The sequence below is a fragment of the Lampris incognitus genome, chromosome 10 (assembly GCF_029633865.1).
Source record: "Lampris incognitus isolate fLamInc1 chromosome 10, fLamInc1.hap2, whole genome shotgun sequence".
Lineage (NCBI taxonomy): Eukaryota > Metazoa > Chordata > Actinopteri > Lampriformes > Lampridae > Lampris > Lampris incognitus.
Window position 1 is genome coordinate 7,396,073 of NC_079220.1, and position 26,775 is coordinate 7,422,847.

A 26,775-nucleotide genomic window follows, 5' to 3' on the forward strand; every position below is an offset into this window, starting at 1 on the left:
TGGTGCAGGAGACCCAGGTTCGCATCCCGGCTGCCCCCCCCCCGAATTCACTACATTGGTGTCAGAAGTGGGATGGTGAGACCGTGAGGCCATCGGAAGCGCGAAGGCCCAGAGGAGCGAGGGAGCCGATATGCTGAAGCACAGGGATGCAATTCCCGAAGGAAGGGAGTCGCGGATGAACAGACTCGCTAGCCCTTGGCTAACAAGTCAGGCCCTTTAGTTGAAACAGGAAACAGAAACATAGCCTTCAAAATAAGACAGGAATCAAAAACATAGCCTTCAAATTAAGACGGGAAACAAAAACAGCCTTCAAAATAAAACGGGAAACAAAAACATAGCCTTCAAAATAAAACGGGAAACAAAAACATAGCCTTCAAAATAAAACGGGAAACAAAAACATAGCCTTCAAAATAAGACAGGAAACAAAAACATTGCCTTCAAAATAAAACAGGAAACAAAAACATAGCCTTCAAAATAAGACGGGAAACAAAAACATAGCCTTCAAAATAAAACAGGAAACAAAAACATAGCCTTCAAAATAAAACGGGGAACAAAAACATAGCCTTCAAAATAAAACGGGAAACAAAAACCTAGCCTTCAAAATAAAACGGGAAACAAAGATAGCCTTCAAAATAAAACGGGAAACAAAAACATGGCCTTCAAAATGAAACGGGAAACAAAAACATAGCCTTCAAAATAAGACAGGTAACAAAAATATAGCCTTCAAAATAAAACGGGAAACAAAAACCTAGCCTTCAAAATAAAACGGGAAACAGAAACATAGCCTTCAAAATAAAACGGGAAACAAAAACATAGCCTTCAAAATAAAACGGGAAACAAAAACATAGCCTTCAAAATAAAACATGAAACAAAAACGCAGCCTTCAAAATAAAACGGGAAACAAAAACATAGCCTTCAAAATAAAACAGGAAACAAAAACAGCCTTCAAAATAAAACGGGAAACAAAAACATAGCCTTCAAAATAAAACATGAAACAAAAACGCAGCCTTCAAAATAAAACGAGAAACAAAAACACAGCCTTCAAAATAAAACGGGAAACAAAAACATAGCCTTCAAAATAAAACGGGAAACAAAAACACAGCCTTCAAAATAAAACGGGAAATAAAAACATAGCCTTCAAAATAAAACAGGAAATAAAAACATAGCCTTCAAAATAAAACGGGAAACAAAAACATAGCCTTCAAAATAAAACGGGAAACAAAAACATAGCCTTCAAAATAAAACGGGAAACAGAAACATAGCCTTCAAAATAAAACGGGAAACAAAAACATAGCCTTCAAAATAAAACGGGAAACAGAAACATAGCCTTCAAAATAAAACGGGAAACAAAAACATAGCCTTCAAAATAAAACAGGAAATAAAAACATTGCCTTCAAAATAAAACGGGAAACAAAAACATAGCCTTCAAAATAAAACGGGAAACAAAAACATAGCCTTCAAAATAAAACGGGAAACAAAAACATAACCGTGACAGGATGTAACACGGGGATTCGAACCGGAGATCCCCGTGTTGGATACGATGATCAGTTGCTGCACCGGACGCCTGACCTGACTTGAGCGATTTGATTATGGCTTTTATCCTCGGCCATCGTTTTGTTTTGTTTTTTTCTCTTTAACAATTTTCATTGATTTTCCCTATATATTTTCATGCACATACACATGAATGTATATATATACAGTGGTGTGAGAAAGTGTTTGCCCCCTTCCTGATTTCTTATTTTCTTGCATGTTTGTCACACTTAAATGTTTCAGATCATCAAACAAATTTAAATATTAGACAAAGATAACACAAGTAAACACAAAATGCAGTTTTTAAATGAAGGTTTTTATTATTAAGGGAAAAAAAATCCAAAGCTACATGGTCCTGTGTGAAACAGTGATTGCCCCCTAAAGCTAATAACTGGTTGGGCCACCCTTCGCAGCAACAACTGCAATCAAGCGTTTGCGATAACTGGCAACGAGTCTTTTACAGCGCTGTGGAGGAATTTTGGCCCACTCGTCTTTGCAGAAGTGTTGTAATTCAGCTACATTGGAGGGTTTTCGAGCATGAACCGCCTTTTTAAGGTCATGCCACAGCATCTCAATCGGATTCAGGTCAGGACTTTGACTAGGCCACTCCAAAGTCTTCATTTTGTTTTTCTTAAGCCATTCAGAGGTGGACTTGCTGGTGTGTTTTGGATCATTGTCCTGCTGCAGAACCCAAGTGCGCTCCAGCTTGAGGTCACGAACAGATGGCCGGACATTCTCCTTCAGGATTTTTTGGTAGACAGCAGAATTCATGGTTCCATTTACCACAGCAAGTCTTCCAGGTCCTGAAGCAGCAAAACAGCCCCAGACCATCACACTACCACCACCATATTTTACTGTTGGTATGATGTTCCTTTTCTGAAATGTTGTGTTACTTTTACGCCAGATGTAATGGGACACACACCTTCCAAAAAGTTCAACTTTTGTCCACAGAGTATTTTCCCAAAAGTCTTGGGGATCATCAAGATGTTTTCTGGCAAAACTGAGACGAGCCTTTATGTTCTTTTTGCTCAGCAGTGGTTTTCGTCTTGGAACTCTGCCATGCGGGCCATTTTTGCCCAGTCTCTTTCTTATGGTGGAGTCATGGACACTGACCTTAACTAAGGCAAGTGAGGCCTGCAGTTCTTTGGATGTTGTTGTGGGGTCTTTTGTGACCTTTTGGATGAGTCGTCGCTGCGCTCTTGGGGTAATTTTGGTCGGCTGGCCACTCCTGGGAAGGTTCACCACTGTTCCATGTTTTCGCCATTTGTGGATAATGGCTCTCACTGTCGTTCGCTGGAGTCCCAAAGCTTTAGAAATGGCTTTATAACCTTTTCCAGACTGATAGATTTCAATTACTTTGTTTCTCATTTGTTCCTGAATTTCTTTGGATCGCAGCATGATATCTAGCTTTTGAGGATCTTTTGGTCTACTTCACTTTGTCAGTCAGGTCCTATTTAAGTGATTTCTTGATTGAGAAGAGCTGTGGCAGTAATCAGGCCTGGGTATGGCTAGAGAAATTGAACTCAGCTTTCCAAAGATGTGATAAACCACACTTAATTTATGTTTTAACAGGGGGGGGCAATCACTTTTTCACACAGGGCCATGTAGGTTTGGATTTTTCTTTCCCCTTAATAATAAAATCCTTCATTAAAAAACTGCATTTTGTGTTTACTTGTGTTATCTTTGTCTAATATTTAAATTTGTTTAATGATCTGAAACATTTAAGTGTGACAAACATGCAAAAAAATAAGAAATCAGGAAGGGGGCAAACACTTTTTCACACCACTGTATATATATATATATATATATATATATATATATATATATAGACAGTTTTGTTTTGTTATCAGTGTTTTCAGAGAGAGGGGGCTTACGAACACCGACTACAGGAGACACACTGGTGTCTGTATGACGGCGACACATTTTACTAAACGCCAAGGATCAGGAACAGTTGTTTATTGTCCCACGTGGGACCTGCACTTCATATTAGTGATTACAATAAGAATAATTAACCACTGTTACGGTGGTTTACAAAAACATAAACAATGTGATGTCACAATAAAATAACATAACGACTGAAAGGAGGAAAACAAAGCAAGGAAAAGGGCACGAACATGACAGGTGTAGTGAAACACCCATCTATTTACTCTGGCTGAACATCACTGATATTATTTTTATTATTATTATTCTCGTCAACTTGAGTGTTTTCCTTCTCTCATAGCGTAGTTAGGTAGTTAGCTTAGCGTAGTTTGCCAGCTGGAGACATGTTAAGCCGTAATGGGACTAACATACATGTAACGATGACAACAAGGCCTCCAACCCATACCACCACACAGGTCGTTTGTCCGCTAGCATGACCCACAGAAGCGTTTCCTAAATTAGCGCCCCCTACCGGCGGCAGGAGATATACCACAGATACTTTTCGCGGTTTGTAAAACAACGTGAGAACAACAGACCTTGTTGTCAGTGTGTTGTTGTGTTGTCTTGCCGTCTAGTATAGTAAGTAAGATTGCTATCGGCAGCATGTTTAGCAATAACGTTATAAGGGCTAAATTAACGTTAGCCAAAAGTTAGCAAGTCAGCTAGCGTGGACATTATAACCGCTATGTGACATTAAACTTTGCTGTTACTAATATTCCGTCTCGCGACAGCTTATGGAAGGAGGTGCTTATTGTTACAGGGAAAGTCACGTGTTATAATGACGGAGGACCGCGAGGACGTAGCTTAAAACCTCACTATAGGTCGCAATAGGCTGCTTGTACAAACGACCTATGGGGTCGTTTGTTGGTGGAGGACAGTCTCAACAATGAATGTTGTGTACTTGTGTGAATGTGTGTGTGCAGGTACATCTTCGCTACTACTGGCTACGGCATTGCGCTGCAGAAAGGCTCCTACTGGAAGCGGCAGGTGGACCTCGCTATCCTGGCCATCATCGGAGATGGTGAGAAACACACACACCCCCCACACACACACACACACACACTTTCCCACAAACTCACTCACAAAGTGTTGTCATTATTGACAATACAGTGGAAGACACCATCCGAAGGCAACAAGTTGTGGCATTTCTGGAAGCGTCCTTACTTGTGCTGTTGAGTTGCATGTGTGCTAGCTCACGCAAACACACACGTGCATGCACACGCGCACACACAGACACACACAGACACACACAAACCCGTGTATTGCTGCCTGCTGATAGCGCAAAAGCAAAACAGTGAGGTATAAATAGTCCTTTGATGTTATTCTGGACACAGAAGGCTGCTTGAAACACAGGGCACTGTGTAAGTTATTCTAATGTATTCCTCTCTTCTCTGTAGTCTGAGCCCCCCCTATCTTTCTCTCTCCCCCCCTCTCCCTCTTTCTCCCCCCCCACTCTCTCTCCCTCTCCGTCACACTCTCTCTTCCTCTCTCTCCCTCTGTCCCTCCTCCTCTCTCCCTCTCTTCCTCTCCCTCAAACTCTCTCTCCCCCCCTCCCTCTTTCTCTCTCCCCCTCTTCCTCTCCCTCACACTCACTCTCCTCCTCTCTCCCCCCCTCTCCCTCTTTCTCTCTCCCCCTCTTCCCCCCAATCTCTCTCTCCCTCTCCGTCACACTCACTCTCTTCCTCTCTCTCCCTCTGTCCCTCCTCCTCTCTCTCTCCCTCTCTTCCTCTCCCTCACACTCACTCTCCTCCTCTCTCCCCCCTCTCCCTCTTTCTCTCTCCCCCTCTTCCTCTTCCTCTCCCTCACACTCACTCTCCTCCTCTCCCCCCCTCCCTCTTTCTCTCTCCCCCTCTTCCTCTTCCTCTCCCTCACACTCACTCTCCTCCTCTCTCCCCCCTCTCCCTTTCTCTCTCCCCCTCTGTCCCCCACTCTCTTTCCCTCTCTTCCTCTCTCCCTCTCTCTTCTTCTCCCTCACACTCATTCTCCTCCTCTCTCTTCCTCTCTCTTCCCTCTCCCACTCTCTCTCCCTCTCCCTCACACTCACTCTCCTCCTCTCTCCCCCTCTCCCTCTTTCTCTCTCCCCCTCTGTCCCCCACTCTCTTTCCCTCTCTTCCTCTCTCCCTCTCTCTTCTTCTCCCTCACACTCACTCTCCTCCTCTCTCTTCCTCTCTTCCCTCTCCCACTCTCTCTCCCTCTCCCTCACACTCACTCTCCTCTTCTCTCTCTCTCCCTCTCCCACTCTCTCCCTCTCTTCCCCCCCTCTCTGTCTTTCTCTCTCTCTCTCTGAATGTGTATTTGTGAGTCACAATTTTCCCTTATAACAGTAGTCTCTAAAGTTCTTAAATAAATTATTTTCTAGTAGGAGAAAATAACACTCTGTGTGTGTGTGAGTGAGAGAGAGGGAGAGAGAGAGGGAGTATGTGTGAGTGAGTGAGTGAGAGCAAGGGAGAGAGGGAGAGAGGGAGAGCGTGAACTTGAGCTTTCAGTGATTGAGTCATTTCCATTTCCCATTTGCATTTTCGCTGATGTCCTGATCCCGAGCCACTCACAATAACTGGATTGATGGTGATGAAATGAGCTCGAGCACCAAATCTTCTCCATTCATAGAGTCTTATCGGCGCTACGGAGCATGTCCGCCAATCACACCGCGGCTCCATTTATACGCCGCTGCCAGGCCACACCGAAACTGCAGTGTTCTTCCTCTCCCTGGGTTCATTGTTATTATCATTATTATCATTATTATTATTATCATTTGTTACTTGCAGATTTTTAAAAAAATGGCACAACTTGTTGGTGTCAGCCCTTTCGGTTGAGTTAGCGGCAAGCTAATGTGGCTAAACTTCTTAACTAAATGAAGCTTTTAAAGTGAACATACTTGTCATTATGCAGCCCACATTAGTCTTATACAGCTGTCTGTTTCCTACTCACCCTGACGGCAGAACAACTTCAGGGTTGTGTCCGAATACCCATACTACTGTTACCTCCGGCTTGGTCCGGCGTCCCTACAGACACAATTGGCCGTGTCTGGGGGTGGGAAGCCGGATGTGGTTATGTGTTCTGGCCGCTACACTAGCGCCTCCTCTGGTCGGTCGGGGAGACTGTTTGAGGGGGAGGGGGAACTGGGGGGAATAGCGTGATCCTTCCACGCGCTACGTCCCTCTGGTGATACTCCTCACTGTCAGGTGGGAAGAAGTGGCTGGTGACTCCACATGTATCAGAGGAGACATGTGGTAGTCTGCAGCCCCTCCCCGGATCGGCTCAAAAGAAGGGGGTAATTGGCAGGGTACAATTGGGGAGAAAAAGGGGGGGGAAACCCCCCCCCAAAAAATAATACCTATACTACAGCCAGAGTACATTCTATATAGTAGTACCCATTTTTAGTGTCCTATATAAAATATAAAAAACATAAAAAGACATGTATGAAAGACATGCAGGTCAGGTGAATCAGCCGTACTAAATTGTCCCTAGGTGTGAATCTGTGGCTATGTTTGTCGGCCCTGTGATGGACTGGCGGCCTGTCCAGGGTGTCTCCCCGCCTGCCGCCCAGTGACTGCTGGGGTAGACCCCGTGACCCCGCGACCCCGGTTGGGATAAGCGGCTTGGATAGTGGATGGATGGATGGATATTAAAATATTCATAGCATAGAATAAATATGGTGTACAAAAAAATGACGAATTATCTAATGTGAATTAGACTGGACGCTATTCTTGGAAGAAAATGGCGACCTTGCGTGGTTACCATGGAGATAAAGGTTGCCGTATCTACCTGCTGGTTGACTTTGGCTGGTTGACTGAGGGTAGTATAATGCATACAGAATACATACCAAACCCATTTTAATGGCCAGTGAGCACTAAGCAGAAAATAGTACCATTAGTGTGCACCACTAGTGTGTAGCAGAGTATTGAGACTCGGCCCCTATTTCAGAAAACGCGAATGCGTCATCTCCTTCACGCCGTATCGCACACGGGTCTTGACGACAGGAAGTCGGCTCTAACCGTGAGCTCTGCTTAAGGATGGACAGAGAAGGTAACGGATAAAGAAGGGTGGGTGGAGGGAGGCCTGAGAGAAAGAGGTGGGTAGGTAGGAGAGGTGGTGTCGGTGAAAAAGAAAGAAACGCAGCTTGTGTGAGGTAATTAGAGAGAGAAGAGACAGAAAGACAGGGATGAAGTAATGAGATGGGCAGAGAAGTCTGTGTGTGTGTGTGGTGTGTGGTGTGTGGTTGGTCGGAGGAGAGAAAACGAGGGAACGGAGGAAGGGAACGGAAAGACGGAGAGTTTGCGTGTGATGAAAGCGAGAGGTGAGCGAGATAAAGGGCGAGGCGGGGTGAGAGACGGGGAGACGGAGGGCGGCCCATGATAGATAACACTGACTCCGCGTCTCGGCAGACGCTACTTCATCAGACCAGCGGGCCTGTGGGAGGGGGACGTATTGCCTTCACAGACACAACAGAAAAACAGAGACGAGGACGGGGAAGGGAGGAAGGAGAAAGAGAGGAGATGTGGGGGTGGGGGTGGGGGGGGGGGGCAAAGAACAGACAGAAAGAGCGACAAATGAGATGGACAGACCGGCTGGAAACACAGATCCAAGACCGGCATGGGAATCAGGACAGAGTTAACTGGACCTGCTACGAGTTTTTATCTGTCTTTTATAAGAAAACCACTTTGTTTATTGGGTGTGTTGTACATACACACTAACACAAACTGATAAAGACGTTTCTCCGGCTTAAAAGAAAATACTCATCCTAACGCCTTCTTCTGATTTTCTTTATTGGGCTGAGGTCAGCTGTCCAAAGTAACGGGGAGTGCAGAAGAGAGGTGGAGGAGAGAGTGAAGGCAGGGTGGAGTGGGTGGAGGAGAGTGTCAGGAGTGATTTGCGACAGAAGGGTACCAGCAAGAGTTAAAGGGAAGGTTTACAAGATGGTTGTGAGACCAGCTATGTTATATGGTTTGGAGACAGTGGCACTGATGAAAAGACAGGAGGTGGAGCTGGAGGTGGCAGAGATGAAGATGATAAGATTTTCATTGGGAGTGATGAAGAAGGACAGGATTAGGAACGAGTGTATTAGAGGGACAGCTCAGGGTGGACGGTTTGGAGACAAAGCAAGAGAGACAAGATTGAGATGGTTTGGACATGTGTGGAGGAGAGATGCTGGGTATATTGGGAGAAGGATGCTGAATATGGAGCTGCCAGGGAAGAGGAGAAGAGGAAGGCCAAAGAGGAGGTTTATGGATGTGGTGAGGGAGGACATGCAGGTGGCTGGTGTGACAGAGGAAGATGCAGAGGACAGGAAGAGATGGAAACAGATGATCCACTGTGGCGCCCCCTAACGGGAGCAGCCGAAACTAGTAGTAGTAGTAGTAGTAGTAGTAGTAGTAGTAGTAGTAGTAGTAGGTTGAGGTCAAAATCGGAGTACTAAGCACGATCAAGACGCCTCGATCCGTCAATCTACTGTTGCATATGGACATTTTGGCTGTGTTTCTTCTGGCCCTTTGAAACTACTCGCCTGAAAGCGGACGTGATGCATTAAAGCGGATGCTTGTACAACACAAACAGCTTAGACCAACTACAAAAAACTAATCCACCTAAACCCGGGTATTAGCAAAATGTCAATATTTGGCGCCATGTAAATGCTTTTATTGAAATATCGCCTTAAACTGTTTACTCGCCTTAACCAGGGTTTTTGGTGTGCATGTAAATCCATCATTTGGATTTCGACCCGTAGCAAATGTCTTGAAAGAGTCAGGCAGGAGCTGGGAGATTAATGAGCCGCCGTCAATGCCAAGTTCTCCCAAACACTTTCCAAGTTGAAATCCTCTGACACTTTCCTTAAATGCAGTGTAAGGTCAAGACTGAGTTCAGGATTAAACACTGTTCCGTTCTTAGCCATTTTAAAAATGGAGAATGTGTGGGGAAGATCAGGTGTGTTGTTAGTCAATGTGGTTATGCGGGTTTTGACCGCTTTGCTTTAGTTCTGGGGAGTGTTCCTGGTGGGAGCGTTTTTGGTGCGGGACGGGCGGGAGCGAGACAGTGGGCGGGGTCTTTTTAAAAAAAATAATTTTATTGCTTTTCACACAGGAAGGCAAGTGCATTTATACAGTTATACAGTAGAATTAGGAATGATTGTGTTAGCCGTGGAACAATAAAGACAACCGTGTCATAATTGTCCTGCTAGCAATACAAAAACCCATCCCTCAAAGCAAGCCCACCCAATTCTCGAAACCCCCCACCCCACCACCCATCCCATGGTGGGGTCTTTTGAGCGGGTAAACAGAGTGGATGTCGTTCCTGACCTCCCCGTGTGGTCGGGGAAATGACAAAGAAGTCAGCGGAACCCGATTGTAATCCGAGTGGTTTATTTTCGCCCTGGAGACTATGAAGGGGATATATATATATGCACTAGAAGAACCCCGCTACAATGTAGCGGTTTGGTTATCCACCCGTCTAAATCTCCCTCCTCTTCATCCTGCCAGCTAACCGCCTTCCCCCTGCCCCTAAACCCCCCCCACTCCAACCCCCCCCCCAAAAAAATGCTCAGAATCATCTGAAATGCCGAGAAAAGTGGTTTTTAGCCATTTTTAGAAAATGCATATTTTGTATAATTATGCATAATAATTATAATTATTTTAATTTTCTGCTATTTTTCTGGTCCTCTCTGGAACAATACCTACCACCTCCAAAAAAATGAGGATCATAAGTGCATTTTTGCAAAAATGCATTTATTTTGCATAATGCCAAAACATTTAAGTCCCAGAAAAAAAAATTTTATAGGTGAAAAAAATCAAAGATGCTCAGAATCATCTGAAATGCCGAGAAAAGTGGTTTTTAGCCATTTTTAGAAAAAGGCATATTTTGCATATTTATGCATAATTAATTATGCATAATTTTAATTTTCTGCTATTTTTTATAGGTGCCCCTGATCATCCTCAATAACCTCCAAAAAGAATCAAGGCCCCAAGTGCTTTAGTTTGGCCGTTTATAGACTCTCACACAGACACACACCACACACCAGACACACACTGAAAATACAGGAGTAGATATATTATATATATATATATATATGTATATATATATATATATATAGTGTCTAACCATAGAATTACAACAGCACAGTACTTAGAAAGTGCAGTTGAATTCGCTCTGCGCATAACTGTAGTCCACTGACTTCCGGTTTCGACTGCAGCGCTCATACCAGTTTCCTGTTTTTGGGCGCGTGCTATTGACCGGCGTATTTTTCGCGGTGCCTGCAAGGTGGATAAATGTCAACGACACGTGCAGAACTTGTCGACAACTCTGTGATTTGTCCACGGTAAACCTTGCAGGCATCGCGACAAATACGCCATGTGTCAATAGCGCGCGCCAGCAAACAGGAAACTGATGTGACCGCTGCCGCAGAAACCGGAAGTTAGTGGACTAGAGTTGGGTTAGCTGTCGAATAGGTTAGCTATCGGTTAAGGTTGAGGTTAAATCGGGTTCGGGTATGTTAGGTTACGTTTAGGTAAATTCAGTTAAATAGCGTTGAGGGAACATTATGTACTCTCCCGTTGAATCAACGCAACTCGCCAGGCTATCTCAACCGTCACAAGACAAGTGTAAACTACTGATAAGACACGTTAGCCCCCTAGCTAACGGGTCTGACCCTTTAGCCGAGCGGTTAGCGATGTCGCCTTGTGGTGCAGTACACCCCGTATCGAATCCCGCACCGGGCAAGAAAATAACCGCTTACATTGGCGGCAGCGGTGGGATCCGGAAGTATGCAGATCCTCGGAAGTCTCTTCGGAGCGCGGGAAGAACAAAGCGCGAGGGCGCGCTTCCGGGGAGGGTGACGACTGTAAACTACTAATAAGACACGTTAGTCCCCTAGCTAACGGGTCTGACCCTTTAGCCGAGCGGTTAGTGACGTCGTCTTGTGGTGCAGTACATACCATATCGAATCCCGCACCGGGCAAGAAAACAGCTCGGTTACACAAGAAACGGACATTTTCTCATGCACAGTGTGTGTGTGTGTGAGCCGACATGACATTATCACAGAAGAGACATTTCCAAACATACCCGCGGCTTAAACCCTTCAACGGTTTGTCAAAAAGTGTCTGAAACCAGACTGTCGACGGTTGAGAGGAAAGCGTTTCTTCACGGGCCCTGGGAGGCCTTTCCTTGTAGAAACTTGTGTTCCTTCGTTCCAAAAGAGTGGTCACCAGACTGCCGCCGGGGACTTCGGGCGGCTGAACAGAGGGCGAAATGTTAAATCTCAGCCCCAGTTCCTCTCGGAGGAAATCAACTCTGCAGCAGATCCCCGCAGATGTTTTCCTCCGCTGCTTTTAGATGCAAGGGTAAAGGAATACATTGATAAAATGGCCCTCTCCTCCTCCTCCTCCCCTTCCCCCCCCCCTGCAACTAGTCTTTAAAATTGTACTAAAATTGGGAGTCGAGCAGTAGCAGTGTGGAACGCTACAGTCGCTAAGATTGTTGTTTGTGTTGAATTTACTGACACCTATTGGTGACATGCGGTAATTGCGTCGGTGTTTTTTTTTATATCGAGATCTGAGAGATCCATTCAACGTGAATCAGTCAGCAGTGCTGTTGTGTCAGCACCTTCCCCACCGCCAAACAAACAAACAAACATGGATGAACCGGAGTCTCACTCCTGATGCTGCACTATCTGTTGGTAAAGGTCTTCTACCAGCTCGTTCTGTCATATCTGCTTGTTAGACACAACTTCGCTTCCTCGAACTCGACACGACCGGCCTTCTTCTTCCACGTTTGGCTGCTGTGATGAGCACTTAAAAGCAGGGGTTGCATTGGCTGAAAGTTTTCCATCGCTTACTGAATTTTAAAAATAATTCCCAGTGCCATCAGTCATTTTGACAGAATCAACATAGGAATCGGCTTTGTTTGCTTTTTTTAGAAAACTCTGACTTATACTCCTGTCAATTACAGCCCAGGTACGCTGAAGCAGAGCAAATTCATATTTCCTATTCAAGAAAGGGACAAGTAATCAGCTTTACTAAAGCTTTATCAAAACGTAGCCCAAGTGGTAGAGAGGCATTTTGCTGTCTGTGTAAAGTAGGCTACCAGCATTTAAAAAGCAGATTCAATATTGCTGACACATCAACTATGCACGAGGTCCCAGTATGAATAAATTGCTGTTTTTTTTATTATTCTTTCCATAACTTTAAAAAATTTTTGATCAGCACAGTCCTAGTTCAGCCTCTTGGTGCATTGGCATTAAGCTTTATAATTCATCCACCCATCCATTATCTGAACCGCTCATCCTGCTCTCAGGGTCGCGGGGATGCTGGAGCCTATCCCAGCAGTCATTGGACGGCAGGCGGGGAGACACCCTGGACAGGCCGCCAGGCCATCACAGGGCCGACACACATTCACACCTAGGGACAATTTAGTACGGCTGATTCACCTGACCTCCATGTCTTTGGACTGTGGGAGGAAACCCGAGCCCTCGGAGGAACCCCACACAGACACGGGGAGAACATGCAAACTCCACACAGAGGACGACCCGGGACGACCCACCAAAGTTGGACTACCCCGGGGCTCGAACCCAGGACCTTGTTGCTGCGAGGCGACCGCGTTAACCACTGCGCCACCATGCCGCCTCTTTATAATTCATGTGTACACAAATACAACGCAAAATATCAGTAAACGTAAAAATAGACTGTGAGGGGAATTTTACAGCCCCATACATCACATTCATGGATCATGATTAAATACAGCACACCTGTGTAAAGCACCGCGCAGAAGATCCCTCATCCTCTTAGAGAGTCACACCATGCACCATCCTTTAGAATGAGGGACTACTGAGGCGTTCAGGATGTGGGCATTAGGGGAGTGTCTGTTGTCTTAAATAAGCCAGCAGTTAGAAAGTATAAAAAAAAGATCATGTTGGTGATATTCGTTAGTTTGGCGTTTTATTTTGTAATCTCTCTGGAGACGCCATCTGGACCTGCAGGACGTCCTGCTCCACGCCGCCATCTTGTCCGTCTGTCCGACAGCCTCACTTACCCAATCCTGAAAGAGACAAATGAGACCGGATGAGCCACACGGCAAACGTCACCCAGAGACAGAGACAGAGACAGAGAGAAGAGAAAGGAAAGATAACAACGTTCTCTCCCCCCTTTTCTTTCTGTCCCTTTCTCTAGCAGTACCTACAGAGAGTATAGTGGAATAATAAAGATACGGGGGAAATGACAAAAAGAATCCTGCTGTCTTTTCTATTTTTCCTTTCTCTTTCTTTTTTACTTTCTGTCTTTCTTTATTACAGTAAGGAGTCTAGCAGTACAGCAGAGGGAAAGAAAGACAAGTAAAGAAAGGTTCTTTCTTTCTTTCTTTCTCTTTCTTTTACCTGCAGTACATAACCAAACAGTCTTTTCATCCTGGTAGACAAGACAGAGGAACTCATACTTGGCTGATGGGAAACTCCCACGGTCAAAAACAAACAAACCAAAATAAAATATCAGACCTTCAACGCCGCTGTCCTCTGACCTGTTCCCTTGTCGCCTTTCAGGCGAAATGGAGGAGCTGGAGGCCCAGTGGCTGACAGGAATCTGCCACAACGAGAAGAACGAGGTGATGTCCAGCCAGCTGGACGTGGACAACATGGCGGGGGTCTTCTACATGCTGGCCACGGCCATGGGCCTCTCGCTCATCACCTTCGTCTCCGAGCACCTCTTCTACTGGAGGCTTCGATACTGTTTCACCGGGGTCTGCACCGGTCAGCCGGGACTCCTGTTCTCCATCAGCAGGGTAAGAACCAACCAGCGTGCCCCCTCTCTTTCTCCATCTAGCTACCTCGATCTGTGTCTATTACACACATACACATCCAGTATACACAAGTTTGGGTATGTAGGGTATGAGGGTAACTAGCAGAGATGCGCCAACTGGGGCCAATACCAAACCAAAAAACGGAGTATTGTTATTGGAGATTTTACCCGATAGCAAACGCCACAAGTCGTAAATAAATGAAAAATGGCTTGATTTGCACATGGAAGCACATGAACTGTATTTTTTTGTGTATAACTGTGTGTTTTTCTTTAATGGTGGAAAAAAATGTTTGCTTATTGACCCCAAACCAACAGTCAACATTTGCACCTGCTCAGCAACAGTAATGGATTGGATCAGGTCTTCGTGTTGGCCAACAGTTAAGAGATTTGTACTCGGTATCGGAGGTGAAAAAGTGATATTTGTGCACCCCTAGTAAATAGTAACAAGTTATAAGGGAGGGATTTGGCTACGACACGTACAGCACAAGGAAGAAAATTAGAGATATTCAGTGACACGTCCCACCAAAAGTCTTAAACTTGTCTGATAAAACCAAACAACACAGGACAGGGACTAGGCGAGATGTGGGATGCACGGTGGGGGTTGGTTAGGGTAGTCTGTGTGTGTGTTTGTGCATGTGTGTGTTTTTCTGGGTTATTAATAGTCCTGTTCAAGGCTATAGCATGAAAAGATAGCACTGAAAGTAGATTTGGGGCCGATAGTGCTGCATTATTGGGGTCAGGCGAACCTGGCTCAGTGCTATTTTCCAACAGCAGGGTAAGAGGACAGAATGGGCAATGAAACCTGCATACACACACACACACACACACACACACACACACACACACACACACACACACACACACAGATGAGCGGGACAGATTTGGGTTTCGGAGGGGGAGAAGCAGAAAGACTGCAGAGATGAGGAGATAAAAAGAGTTGTGGAGCGACGAAAAGGAGGCAGAGGAGGTGGAGGGTGGGTGGGGGGGGGATCACAAGGCAGCCTAAATGTCATCAGAAATAGATCTTAATTTGCAGTGTTTTTGGGGTGAAATCACAACAGCCACCCCAAATCAATCTGTTCTGTGAGTTTCTGTTGGAAGGTCAGTATCCTCCTGTGCTGCACAGCAGTCAGAGGCTGCAGGTGCACATCTACATGCACTGCAGTCTCCCTGCACTGTCTTCCAAGCAGAGTTTGACTCAATTAGCAAAGTTAACCAAGGGAGGTCGGGGAAGGAGCAAACACTTCAAGACTAAGAAAATAAAGTGATGTTCTCAGGGAAGATGGAAAGGGCAATTTGGGACACAAGTCCTCTTCAGTAGATGCATTCTGTTTCAACCAGTACTGTTTTCTGTTAGTGTTGTAAACCGTGACCCAGGTTAAACTTTTTAAAAGTGGACGAATACCTCATTTATGACTTTTTAGGTATGCTTCTTTGGATATTTTCCACCCAATGCAGATTTTCAGATGCACAGGAAATGGCTCATACGTGAGGGTGATGGAACTGCAGTGATTCTTGGTTAATTACATATTGGTCAACCAGTTGGGCAATGTGTCCTCCTTATAAATTGTCAACCAATCAATCAAGTTTTATTTATGTAGGGCATATTTTACATGAAAATGTAATGCAATACATGAGAAAAGATAGAACAAAAATACATGTAAGAATACACAGAATTATAAATATTCACAGAATAAATTCATGCCAACTAGAAACACTAAAATGTTGGATATGAGACCAGGTTTGGGTACAGTCCAAGGTCAAGTTCGTGTGTATGTGTGCTGATGGGCACTGTTCTGGTGGGATGCAGAGCTGGTTGAGTGTTAGGGAAGAGTGGTTGGTGTAGGTATTTACCCCAGTTGTATAGAACCCAACTGGCTAAACACTAGAATGACCGGGATTTCACTCCTACCTAAAACGACCATGGGCGGTCAAAATGACCGCTGGTTTTTAAACTCTATATTCTATCAAGATAAATACCCAGTTGAGATATTAATGCATTACATATGTTAGTGTGTCTGTTATGAAACTAGCTGACACCAAAAGTAACATTTTAACAACTTTTGATACTATTTTTCAAACAATTTAAAATGGCCGCGATCCAACGCCTGTAACTACTGCAACGCATCGGTGGTAGTCATGGTGCGTCTGTAACGGCGTCTGTAACCAGACATGTTGGCAATGATCAAAAATCAAGTTTAGACTATTTCTCCGCACTGGAGAACGCTAGTGTGTTTCTAGGACAGAGCAATGAACTTCACAAAGGAAATGATGCGACCAAAACACGTCATAAATAGTGACATGACGCGCACGATCACGCGCAAATTACAGCACGGTCATGTTGACTGTCCATTGTCGTTTTAGGTAGCTCTTATCATAACTTTTGTTTTTTGTGCAATTCATCTAAAACTCATTTTAATGCAAATATATGCAGTTTTAGGAGAATTCAGGGAGCAGCAGGTCTGTATCTTTTTTTTTTCTCCCCACAAAGTCATTTGACTTTGAAAATCCGAAAACGGTCATAATGAGTGTCTTGGTTATTCTAGTGTTTAACCCCAGAGTCAGTTTAACACTGATAGGCTGACAGGTTGGGGTTGATGATGGAACTGGTACTGGAGCGAGGGCTCACCTTTGATAGAATATATTAATCGAATACATTAAGCTGAACAAAGCTCTGTTTTTGTGCGTAGTTTAATTTTTTTTTAAATTCTTTTTATTTTGGGGAATATTTATGCAAGTTTCCCTTTGTGTTTATGAACTGCACCACCAGATTAGATGACCCTAAATGTTATATACTGTCAATCTCTCCTAGAAGAAAAGTTTCTATATTCGTGAAGGGGGTCTGTTTTTGCTTTTACGGTGAAAAAATGAAGACAGCTGAAAAACAAAAGTTTATACTGAGCTGGGGAGAAAGCTACATTTGCTATTGACAAAATTGTGTGTTTAATATTCTAATGGATAAAGATGGTGATAAAATACTGAGCCGATCCATTTACTGTAATTTGCTGAGTCACTAATTCAGTGCATCTCAATAAAACACTGGATCAAATACAGAACACAGATCAGTTTGGCCAGAGCCAAGTTTGAAATAAGTAATTCTCTCTGTGTCACTTTATCACTCAAACATATTTACATTCTCCCTCTAAAACTTCTCTCCCTGTCTCCTGTCATTTTTTTAACCCTTCTTTCCTTCTATATTTTCTTTATCTCTCTTTCCATCCCTTCGACCATCTGTCTCTGCACAGGGAATCTGGAGTTGTATTCATGGTGTCCACATCGACATGAAGAAGAAGTCGGATCTTGACTTTAGCCCCCAGGCCAACATGCTCAAACTCATCAAGTCAGCCAAGCAAATGACCAACATGTCCACCCTGGGCAGCTCCCGCGTGAACTCCCCCAAACGTGAGTTCATGCACTCAGCAGGCCCCATGATCATGGATATGATGGCAGAGAAAGGAAACTTCATCTATGCTGACAACCGGAGCTACGCCCCCAAAGACATGATCTACGGAGATACAGGAGACCTGCAGTCGTATTTGGCTAATCGGCACAAAGACCACCTCAACAACTACATCTTTCAGGGAGGCCAGCACCCTTTGACACTCAATGACGCCAACCCCAACACGGTGGAGGTGGCAGTGAGTGCCGACGCAGCCCAGACCAATGCCAAGCCGCCTCGCACCTTGTGGAAGAAGTCTGTGGATACGCTCCGCTCGGGTCCAACTGGGGGCCCGCCAATGCCTGACATGCTAATGCCCGACCCTCGCATGTCAATGAAGACGCAGCGCTACCTCCCCGAGGACACAGCCCATTCAGACATCTCCGACTGTTCTAGCCGGGCGGCCTCCTACAAAGACCCAGATAACAACAAGCACCTGAAGCCCAAGGACAACTTAAAAAAAAGATCGGTGACGTCAAAATACCCCAGGGACTGCAGCGAAGTGGAGCTGACCTACTTAAAGAGTAAGCAGGTCAGCGGAGGAACCAACCAAGCCGGGAGAGGAGGAGGAGAGAAAATATACACCATCGATTCTGACCGGGAATTAAGCCTGCACTCTGACCCCATCCACTATCGCGAGAGCCGGGGCCTGGCCGTGGATGACTTGGACTACCCTGAGATGTACTCCGACCATAATGACAACTACAGGAAGTGTGAGCAACCAATCATACACTTGAACTCTTCCCCTTTGCACCACACAGACTCTGACCTCCTATCAGACCCTGCCTATTCAAAACACTATAGCCTGAAAGAGAAAAACTTGTCACAGCATGAGTCCAACGACAGATACAAACAGACGCACTGCCGATCCTGCCTATCTAAGATGACTTCCGGCTATCCTGCAACAAGCCCGTACACCCCCAGTGCAACAGCCTCGGCTACACGGTCCCCATATAACAGGTGCGAAGCGTGCCTCCATACGGCCAATCTCTACGACATTAGTGAGGACCAGCTCCTTGCGGATGCCTTGGTCAATCCCAGCATGCATCACCAACAGCAGCAGCAGCCAGACGAGATGTTCGGGCTGTACTGGCCACAGACAGATGGGCCGCATGTCCAGAAAAGAAACCGTCTGAGGCTCAGCCGTCAGCACTCGTTTGACAACATCATGCTGGAGAAGCCAAAGGACGTGGACCTGGGACGACCAGCACGCAGCGTCAGCCTCAAAGAAAAGGACCGCTTCCTGGACTCAGCATCTGACTCGCCCTACGCTAACCTGTTCAGCATGCGTCCTTACTCTGGAAGACTGTTTGGTACCGGGTCCAAATCGATGCTGTTCAACCACAACCTGGAAGAGAGCAAAAGGAGCAAGTCGCTGTACCCGGACCACAGCTCGGATAACCCGTTCCTCAGCCACTCACTGAGGGATGACACCAGCAGACTGGTCCATGGGCGCAGCTCCTCGGATATTTACAAACAGCTGGCGGTGGCCTCCCCTGCAGTAGCCCTCGGGGCGGCCCCCATTAAAACGCGCAACGACGCGAACAATCTCCGCTCCTCGGTCAAGTCCACCACTTCTTACTGTTCCCGAGATGGGCGAATAGCCAATGACATGTACAATACAGAGCATGTGATGCCTTACTCAGCCAATAAGACTAGCGCATACCCAGCCCCCCGTGGTGTCCTAAACACAGCCCAGTTCAGCAATAGACGGGTGTACAAGAAAATCCCCAGTCTGGAGTCAGACGTTTAGTCGATATGAGAAATGATGGGTTTTCTCTCCTCCTACTTCCTCTTCTCTGGGTTTGTATTATAGTTTATCAACTATCTTGTCCACTTAGGGATGCCATAGCCACACTAAGGTTTTTCTTCTTCTTCTTCCTCTCTCTGACGTCGAAATCAGAAAGTACTCATTCCCATTGGGGTATGACCAGTACCACTAATAAGAATACAACAATTACTACTAATACTACTCTCTTTGCAGATGATATCACTGTTTCCATCCATTCTCTCTCATGTATCAATGAGTTGGCTGCATGACTGGTACTGTGCCTCAAGGTTACCTGGTGTAAAGAAGGGTCGGCTGGTAATAACTTAACCCGTTTGACATAAAGGGGGACACGAAATTATGCAGCCCCCTTAGTGGGTAAGAAAAGACTTGAGTGACAAACAATGGACTGCCTCCAGAAGATCGAGAATCAGGCAGTTGATTTGAGATAGATGTCGGTGAAGTGGTGAGAGAACTTAAAAAATGACGAGAAAGAGAGTGAGAGGGGGGGAAATATCAGCCCCGCTTTTGTTTTTATCCCCCGACTCCCCCCTCGCTCTCCTCCCTCTCCGTCCCCTCAGTCTGTCAAGGTGTGGGCCAGCTAGTTCAGGGGGAGAGAGGGGGACCAGATGGACACGTTTGATGTCGAAACCAGACGTGGAGGCATCCCAGGAGGGCGGGGAGCCGTCACAGTGAGCTGGTCCCATGGTCTGCTGCTTGTTACAATGACAAATATGGCCACCTAGACACCTGGCAGCAGAGGAGGAGAGAGAAAGAGAGAGAGAGAGAGAGAGGGAGGCGGGGGGGAGAGGGGCTGAGAGAGGTAGAACTAGCCAGAGGACATTTTGCAGTATTTTTTGGGCTGTTAGGTATTAGCATAAAGATTTTGTACATTTAGCCTCATCGGTTTGCGTTTTGGTGAGAGGATTGTAGGTGGTTTACGATGAGCAGTGTTTACAGACTGAGAAAACGACGGCTAGTAAAAGAGAAGCTGATGAAACAGGGAAACCCGAAGCAATCGATGGGCATTTCATTTGTGGCTCCGCACATAGAAAAACAACAGCAAAAATATTGCTTTTATTCTATTAAACGATAGGATTTATCGGGGACTCTGGCACAGGGATCCCCTTTTTAGGATTTTAGTGTTTGCTTTTTTGGGTAGCACAAATAACCATTAGTTTTAAAAACCTCTCCCACATCCGCTTTTAAAAAGCGTAGCTTTCTGAAAAATATGGTCAAGAGAAGTGGATTATTTTGCATGTGTTGAATTTTTATTTTTGGTGTCAGAGAAAAGAACACACACACACACACACACACACACACACACACATACACACACACACGTTTTTAAACGTCTGTGAAAAGAGACTACTGTATGGCCTGCCAGCCATGGTGGATGGAAACCTGTACAATCGAAACCTTGACCCTTGACCTTTTTTATTGCTTAGTAAACCAGTGTCACACTCTAGCTCCTGCCGCCAAGCAGCGCGAGGACGGCAGGAGGGGAGAGGAGAAGAGAGGATGATCAAGGGGAGCAGAAAGGATGAAATGACCCCCCCCCTCCCCCGGTGTCCACCGCCGCTTCGCCACGGGGAGAGGGGAGGGCGGCGTGGTTTTTGTTTTTCCTCCCTGCTGCAGATAAACAGGGTACTGTCTCTCTAAGACACAGCTGACGGTTCATTTCTCCCTACTTCCTTCCCTCCTTCCTCATTTGATGCAACGCACATCGGCGGTGTTGGCTAAGAACGGCACACCTTCGCCCGGCCTCTTTGTCTCCTTTGTAGCCGAGTTGAACTTTGGCGGTGGGTTGGCTGCTCCGTGGGCGCGGCGGTACGTCCCATACTGTACGTTTGCTCATCACTTGTTGCTTTTTAAGATTATTTGGACGGCGAGACGCGACGAAACCGGGGCCCCGTCCAGAAGATCTACAGACTACTTACGACCGACCCCTCGCTTACCGTTCTGAGGGAGTGGTGGGGGGGAGTGGTGGGCTGTGGGTGGGGGGTGTTGGGGTAGAGATGTAGCAGAAAGGGGGCTCTTGTGTTACCCACAGATCGATCATGTGTTGGGTTTGGAGTAATGTGTGTGTGTGTGTGTGTGTGCATGGCGGACGTCTTAGCCAGGACACGAGGAGGGTCGTAATCTGACCTGTGTTTCCATTGGTTCGTTTTGAGGATACTCTGCTAAATAGACTTGCACTCACACACACACACACACACAGACACACACACATACATTTTATTCCTTTCTTCTGTCCAGCGTAACAACGTGCAAAGTGGACCGGAAAAAGGTGGCGGCCATCTTGACCGGCTGACTGATTGGTTGGTTGATTGGATCCACAAAGCCAAATTGTATCAAATCAAATACCTCAGGATGGTTTTGTGCATTTTTGGTGGAGCTTCAGCCGTTGCAAGTGAACACAACAACGATGTGACGCGGCGTAAATTTCTCTTGTTTTCTAAAAAAAAAAAAAAAAAAGCCAAACGAAACAAAAACAAACAAAACAAGTCTGACGAGGAGCAGGATTTGCAGAGAGAAGCTTCTCCTCCCATTCGATGTTTACCAGTCCAAGGTCTTCCAGCGCAGTTCACTGCTCCTGTTCATGCCACACATCCCAAAGACCCAAGAGAAGAGGAGGAGGGGGGAGGAGGAGGGGTGGTGGGAGAGAAGGGCCTAGATCTTTTGTTGTTATTTGGGGAGGGGGGATGGGGGTTGTTTGTTTTTGCTCCAGAAGGGAGGACGGTACCCACCTACAGTACACGTAGGCATCGGGGCAAACTTGTGAGACCAAAACGGAATCTCTCTCCTCCTCTCTTTCTCCCTCCTTCGCCCTCGCCCTCTCCTCTTGATGGTTTTGATTGACAGATGACTACATTAGCCACTGTGTTTGACGCGAGGCTCTCCCTTCGATTTCCTCTTTAAGTCACACACACACACACAGACACACACAGACACGCACACAGACCACGGTCATATCGCCCTTTTTTCTACTCTTGGAATACCCACCCCGCTGCCACCCCCACCCCCACCCACCCCGTCAACCCTTACGCCCTGTATCAGCCCCCCCCTCCCCCTCCCCGCCCCGTGTTGACTGATGAGCAACATTTGTCCCTTTTTTGCATCTAATCTGCATATTTATGATTATGATTATTATTATCATATTTATCTCCACATGCTGCTTGTGTGAGCTGACAAGTGAGCGATATGCACATGTAAAAAAATATGTTTAAATATAAATATATATATATATATATATGTGTGTATATATATATATATATATATATATATATGAAATGGCACCAGAACCCTTTGTTCTACTTTTACAGAAACTGTCATGTAAACTTACGCTGTTTTATGTTCACGACACACACACACACACACACACACACACGCACACATACTTGTGACAACAACCCTGCTCTTTTTTAATGGCGAAAATGTATTTTAATTGAATTTAATGATAAATAATGAGGTGATGGCATGCGACTCCAGATGTAACAATTTTAATGTTTTATTATGTTTGTCTTTTCTTTCTTTCAATGCCTTTTTTTTTTAAATTTTTTATTAAGATGTTATGATCACTACTGCGTTGTAACCAGGTGTAAGTATATACATATTTGAGAGAAAAAAATTATCTATGTTCATGATGATGATGATGATGATGATGATGACGATGATGCTGCTGTTTTGGGGGAGAAGTTGAGGCTTGGCCACGGTGCAAATGTCCCCATTGGCTGACGGGTCACTATCAGGCTAGCGTTTTGGCCAATGGGGGTCACGGGTCGGGGGTCAGGGGGCGGGACATCCTTGCTCTTCCTCCAATGGCAGGTGAGAATTACTGTATCACCAGCTCTGCTTCTCTCTTCCCTCTCCTTCACCTGTAGTCAGGACTTCAGCTGTAAAGAATTAAAAAAATAATAATGATAATAATAAAAAAAGAAACCTTCTTTGAGTCTGCTACCCCTCCAAAGATACGAGACCTCTTTCTTTTATGGTTTGCTGTAAGAATAGAGCTTTGTTTTTCTTTTTTTTTAAAGAAACAAACAAAAAAAACCCAATACTTCCTCAAAGACTTTTAAGGAACTATTTTGAATATATTTAGAAACACCTGTATACATCGCTTGTAAATCCATACTCGACTACATCATCATGGAGAATTATAAATGATAAAGAGTAAAGCTGATATTTTTTGTGTGAATTTCACAGGCGCTCTTCTGTACAGTGGCACTGTTTTCTTTTTCTTTCTCTCCTTTCTTTTCTCTCTGTAGAGCAACTAGAATAAAATCTCACCATTCACAAGGCCTGCTGTCCTGTCCACATTCACGTGTCACGCGCTCTGACGCGCTTCCTGTTCCGCCCCACGTCGACGGCGCTCATCCGCGGCGCAGGGATGTGACGTCACCCGCCACCGGCGCGTCGCTGCGTTGCGTGGGCGTGAGGACGCCGCCCTCACTGCGTTGGACGCGTAAAGCCGCCGTGTGGTGGCGCTGTGCCGCAGCTGGAGGCGGGCGGCGTGTTGGACGTGCGTGGTGGTGATGGAGATCGAACTTTTAATTAGCTCAGCCAGATGAATGGACAACACAGTCCAATGTCCCGGTGCAAGTACGAGATGGCGGCCACCGACGATGGGGGGCGGGGTGTGTGTGTGTGTGTGTGTGCGCGCGCGCGCTTGTGTTGCAAATGTACATCCAGATACAATTGTTAAACAATTAACCCTTGTTGATGCCAGAAAGGCATCAAGTGTTGTGACCACTCATTGGCCGTGTGCGCGCGCGCGCATGTCCAGCCAACAGAGTAATGGGATGGGATTTGGGCTCCAGCTACATTAGCCATCTGCTGCCATCTCTGTTTTGCTCCCGCCTTACTCCCCCCCCCTCCCCCCCTCTGTCTCCCCCTCTGTCTCTGTCTGTTTTTCTCTGTTTCTGTCTGTGTCTGTCTCTGTCCCCCTCTCTCGCCCTCTGTCCCCCCCCCTCTCTCCCTCCCCCTCTGTTTATGTCTCCCTCCCCATCTCTCTCTGTCTCCCTCACCCTCTCTTTTGCGCTCTCCGTCTCCCTCCCCCTCTTTCCCTTTCTCGCTTTCTCTGTCGCAGTGTCTCTTTCTGTCTCCCTCCCCCTCTCTCGCTCTGTCTCCCTCTCTCCCCCCCTCTGTCTCTGTCTGTTTTTCTCTGTTTCTGTCTGTCTCTCTCTGTCTCTGTCCCCCTCTCTCTCCCTCTGTCTCCCTCTCTCCCCCCTCTGTCTTTCTATGTCTCCCTCTCTCTCCCTCCCCCTCTCATATTTATGTCTCCCTCCCCATCTCTCTCTGTCTTCCTCACCCTCTCTTTTGCTCTCTCCGTCTCCCTCCCCCTCTTTCCCTTTCTCACTTTCTCTGTCACTCTGTCTCTTTCTCTCTCTCCCCCCGCTGTCTCTGTCTGTTTTTTTCTGTTTCTGTGTGTCTCTCTCTGTCTCCCTCTCTCCCCCCTCTGTCTTTCTATGTCTCCCTCTCTCTCCCTCCTCCTCTCTTTGTCTCCCTCCTCATCTCTCTCTGTCTCCCTCACCCTCTCTTTTGCTCTCTCCGTCTCCCTCCCCCTCTTTCCCTTTCTCGCTTTCTCTGTCGCTCTGTCTCTTTCTGTCTCCCTCCCCCTCTCGCTCTGTCCCCCTCTCTCGCCCTCTGTCCCCCCTCTGTCTCCCTCTCTCTCCCTCCCCCTCTGTTTATGTCTCCCTCCCCATCTCTCTCTGTCTCCCTCACCCTCTCTTTTGCTCTCTCCGTCTCCCTCCCCCTCTTTCCTTCTCGCTTTCTCTGTCGCTTTCTGTCTCCCTCCCCCTCTCTCGCTCTGTCCCCCCCCCCGTCTCTGTCTGTTTCTGTCTGTCTCTCTCTGTCTCTGTCCCCCTCTCTCGCCCTCTGTCTCCCTCTCTCCCCCCTCTGTCTTTCTATGTCTCCCTCTCTCTCCCTCCCCCCCTCTTTATGTCTCCCTCCCCATCTCTCTCTGTCTCCCTCACCCTCTCTTTTGCTCTCTCCGTCTCCCTCCCCCTCTTTCCCTTTCTCGCTTTCTCTGTCGCTCTCTGTCTCTTTCTCTCTCTCCCTCTCTTGGCCTCTGTCTCCCTCTGTCTCCCTCTCTCGCCCTCTCTCTGTCTGTCTCTCTGTCTCTCTCTCATCTCAACCAGATGTCTCTAAACTGCCATTGTAGATGAAGATCAGAAAAACGAGTTGCAGCAAAATTGCTTTATTTATTTCCCTTCTTGACTTGAACACGTTATTTGTTGAACAGAAATTAAAAACCCCAGTCGCCCTCATCGCTAGACATGTCTTTGGTGAAGTGAGGGTCAAGGGTCACGCAGGAAGATTTGCACTTTGCCTTCCCACACAAAACTTCACCACAGTGGCGAGGATGAACGGACCTGCGGGGAAAAGGTGACACTTCAACGGCGGGAGATGCAAACTACAATTCACCCCGTGATACTTTCCTCTGTTTGTATGACAGTGATATTATGCCATGCTGCACCAGGGAAAGCACGTGCTATTTTAGACACATCATTTTTAACGTAATAAATGACAAAACAGATTAAACTTAAATTGTTTCTCTCCCAATGTGAAACGGTGCAAAGGCAGAAGGTATGTGAATGAAATAAGATATAGTGTAAAATTAAATTAGAAAATATTTTCCAAACTAAAGAGGCATTTTCCCTCCAAAATGTCGAGTGCAGCTCTTCTAGAGCATCATAATCAAATCTGCTACAAACCGGAACCTTGTCAAGAATACTCGGCGTCAAATTACCAACAGCAGCTAAAATAAATCCCAGACGATGTTTAGTCTCAGAGGTGCAAAAACCAGGTCCAGAAAGTAAAAGTCCAAACCGTGTCTTTGCTCCACTCGTGCACTACACCAGCAGACTCTAGTCAACACCACCCCTCAACTAGGTGGGGAAACTAGCTAATGACGTCAGCCGGTTTAGTAACATGGTTGGAGCAAATACACGGTTTGGACATTTACTTTCTGGACCTGGTTTTTACACCTCCGCATCACATATCGATTTTATATCGATGCCCCGGCCACCCAGCCCTCGTGCACCTGTTGACTCGAAGCTCGAGGACAACCAGCTTCACACAGTCCCCTAGTTTAGCATGTGAAAACCATGGCTAGCTGTTTCCTCCCGTGGGTGGGTTGCTGAAGAAAAGAAGACTTGGGAGTCACAATAGAAAGTTTTGCTCCTTACACGTCTCTTATTCTGACGGCTGAACTGTTTCTCGCGACTTTAAAGGTCTACCAAGTGATTTCTCTGTGGAGTTTCCCTTAAAGGTTCTTCCGCCATTTTCAGAAGGCCACGCTGATTAAGCACACTCATTTCCCCGCCACCGTTGGTCTCGAGGGT

At 46.2% G+C, this 26,775-nt stretch overlaps 1 protein-coding gene across 1 annotated transcript in view; it reads left to right on the forward strand.

Moving 5' to 3' along the window:
* Positions 1-19,414, forward strand: part of grin2aa (glutamate receptor, ionotropic, N-methyl D-aspartate 2A, a) — a 262,500-nt gene extending 243,086 nt beyond the window's left edge. The window contains 3 exon segments of the mRNA XM_056287637.1: positions 4,374-4,471; positions 13,967-14,205; positions 17,468-19,414. Of these exon segments, the coding sequence (XP_056143612.1) occupies positions 4,374-4,471; positions 13,967-14,205; positions 17,468-19,414 (2,284 nt within the window).
* Positions 19,415-26,775: the final 7,361 nt, after the last annotated feature.